Here is a 2,909-nt window from a genome sequence, read left to right on the forward strand (position 1 = left end):
TATCGAAGGAATAGCAATTAAGAATTGCACAAATTGTCGTGACATTATAGTTTGAGAAAGACATTTGTTTGACTAATTATGCTGAAATTGCTATATAAATAGAAATCAATGTCTGAGTCTATGTAGTTGATTTTAAGAAGTAAAAAAAAAAAAAAAAAAACCAATTTTATATTTTTAAAAAACAAATTTTCCTTTTCACTTTGAATATGTTCAATATATGAGTATTTTTCCCCCTACATATTCCATTTCAATGCAAAATAAATAAATAAACAAAAAAAGGGCAATGCTTATTACGACTTGTCATGTAACAATTAGGTAAAATTAGTATTTAATAAGAATGTCAATAATTAGTTGGGCTTAAGTATTATTGAAACAAAAGGGAACAAAAAGTAAAGAGATGAAAGTATTTAAAATTGAGGAAATATGAATATCTGCAGCAATAAAGTTCTGATAGTTAAATATGAACATGATAATCATTGTTAAAAATTATGTCTCAATACTTGTAAAAACATGATACTGATAGAAAGCCTTCTTTGCATGTTCTGCACGAAAAATAAAAAATCACTAGAAAATAAAATCTTTGAAATATATTTTTAAAAAAATCATTTATCTAAATATGCTACTTATTTGGTGATACATACAAATATACTTTAAATCATAATCATCCCACATGTTGCTGAAGATTTGTAAGTTAATGTAAACGGAATAACATTATGTACATGATAAAAAGAACTATATTTTTATGTTTATTATCCCACATATATCAACAATTGCTCATAAATTCTTTCACACTTCTGTGTCTCAAACCACTTGTGAATTTTCAAAGATTAACCAGACAGAATCTGACACACGTTTGCGGTTCATTTCCAAAATGTAAACATACACAATCAATCACGTTTGCACGTTAGCCAATCACATGTACGATTGCATTGCTCATATACATGGATATACGTAGCGGCTTTCTTCCGCGAGCTGGGATTGGTCAAAAGAAAAGTGAATTTTGGTACACATTCTGGGGTACACATTTAATCCAATCTTCCTCGTTCCAAGTTTCTAGGGGTCTATACCTCGAGATAAGATGTCAGCTGGATTTTGCTCTGAGGATACATGATGCCACTGTTTAGTACTTGTATTTTCTTGAATCGTCGCTACTATGCTTTGGACGAACTGTTTTAAATCTATTGGTTGTTTCTGGAGCCACGCAAGCACAGTAGTAGAATCCGACCAATAGTAGACACTAGTCTTTGTCGTTTTGATTGCTGCCATCACTTTTTTCATAAGTTTTGATAACAAGACTGCGGCGTTCAATTCTAGCCTGGGAATCGTCAAGCTTTTAATCGGTGCTACTCTGGATTTACTAGCAACTAATTTAATCATAGTATTTCCTTGTGCATCACTTGATTTGCAATACGCCACTGCTCCATACCAGCGTTCTGAAGCGTCTGCAAATCCATGAAGCTCTACACTCGTTGGCTGGTCAAAGACTACTCGTCTTATAATCAGAATTTCATTTAGGCTTTGAGAGCAATTAAAAAACGTTGCCATTCTCGATATTCTGAGTCAGGCAGAACATCATTCCAATTAATGTTTATACGCCATAGTTCTTGCATGATCATTTTGGCTTTAGCTATGACCGGACCCAGAAGGCCAAGTGGGTCAAATATTAGGGCAATAGTTGACAATACTTCTCTTTTAGTATACAACTGTTTCGGCTTGACAGCTACTCGAAAAGCAAAACAATCTTCCTGAGAGTTCCATAAAACTCCCAATGTTTTTGTTCCCTCTTCTTTATCAAATTTATAACTATCTTCTGATGACCTTGATTCATTCCCAAAATTGGTATGCCACTTATGTAATTTCAGTGCTGCTGCCTGCATAACTTCAATAAGTTGACGCTGTAACTCCTTGGCACCCTCTAGCGTTGAAGAGCCACTAACTATGTCATCCATGTAAGTGTCATGCAGTAGAATTTCAAACGCCAAGAGAAATCTGGAATTTTCATCTATGGCCAATTGTTTAAGAGTTCTTATGGCAAGAAAGGGAGCGCAAGACGTCCCATAAGTTACAGTTTTCAACTTATACGTGGTAGGCTCAGCGTCAAAATTTGTTTTCCATAGAATTCTCAGAAGATCGCATTGATCTGATTCAATGAGTATTTGCCGATATATCTTTTCTATATCGGCGGGAAAGGCAAATTTGTGTCGCCGAAAACCAGTAATGGTCGTGAATACGTCCTCAATAACTTCTTTCATCAGAATGTCATTTAAGCTAATGCCGTTAGTTGTACGAGACGATGCATTAAAAACTACACGAGGTTTAGTGGTCGGCTTTTCTGGACGAAGGATTCCATAGTGTGGTATATAATAAGAGGAAGATGGTTCAGTTGTCTCATCAACATTCTCCATGTGACCTAACTCCTCGTATTCTCTCATAAAATCTAAATATAACGGCAAGTAATCTGAATCCTTCGACAGACGATTCCACAACGAATTAAGTCTTTTTACCGCAATGTCCTTTGAATGTCCCAAGCAAGAGGTGTCCTCTTTCAAAGGCATTGTAAGCACATACCGACCCTCCTCATTCCTCCTATGGGTTTTCACAAAATGCTCCTCGCACAAAAAGGCCTCCTGACTCTTAGTGACCTCATTATTTACATTTTTAATTTCCTAAAATTTTCTCATAGTACGATTCAAATCAACATCTAAAATCTATCCACAATGAACTTTGTTCTCTTTCAGCTCATCTACACTACCACTGACAACATACCCGAAAACTGTATTCTGCAACAACAATGATGAATTCAAATCACGGAATTGTCCAGGTCTCAACAATTTATAAATACTTCAGCTCCTAAAAGTAAGTATATCTTTCCTGGGATATTAAAACTAGGATCAGCCAGGGATGGAAGC

The 2,909-nt window shown here is 35.3% G+C and overlaps 1 protein-coding gene across 1 annotated transcript; it reads right to left on the reverse strand.

Annotated features, from left to right (window-relative positions):
• Nucleotides 1-1,053: 1,053 nt before the first annotated feature.
• On the reverse strand, nt 1,054-1,377 carry LOC129959273 (uncharacterized). The gene has a single exon (XM_056072095.1). It carries the CDS (start codon nt 1,375-1,377, stop codon nt 1,054-1,056), a length of 324 nt encoding a protein of 107 aa, XP_055928070.1.
• Nucleotides 1,378-2,909: the final 1,532 nt, after the last annotated feature.

The sequence above is a fragment of the Argiope bruennichi genome, chromosome X1, assembly GCF_947563725.1.
Source record: "Argiope bruennichi chromosome X1, qqArgBrue1.1, whole genome shotgun sequence".
NCBI classification, from domain to species: Eukaryota; Metazoa; Arthropoda; class Arachnida; order Araneae; family Araneidae; genus Argiope; species Argiope bruennichi.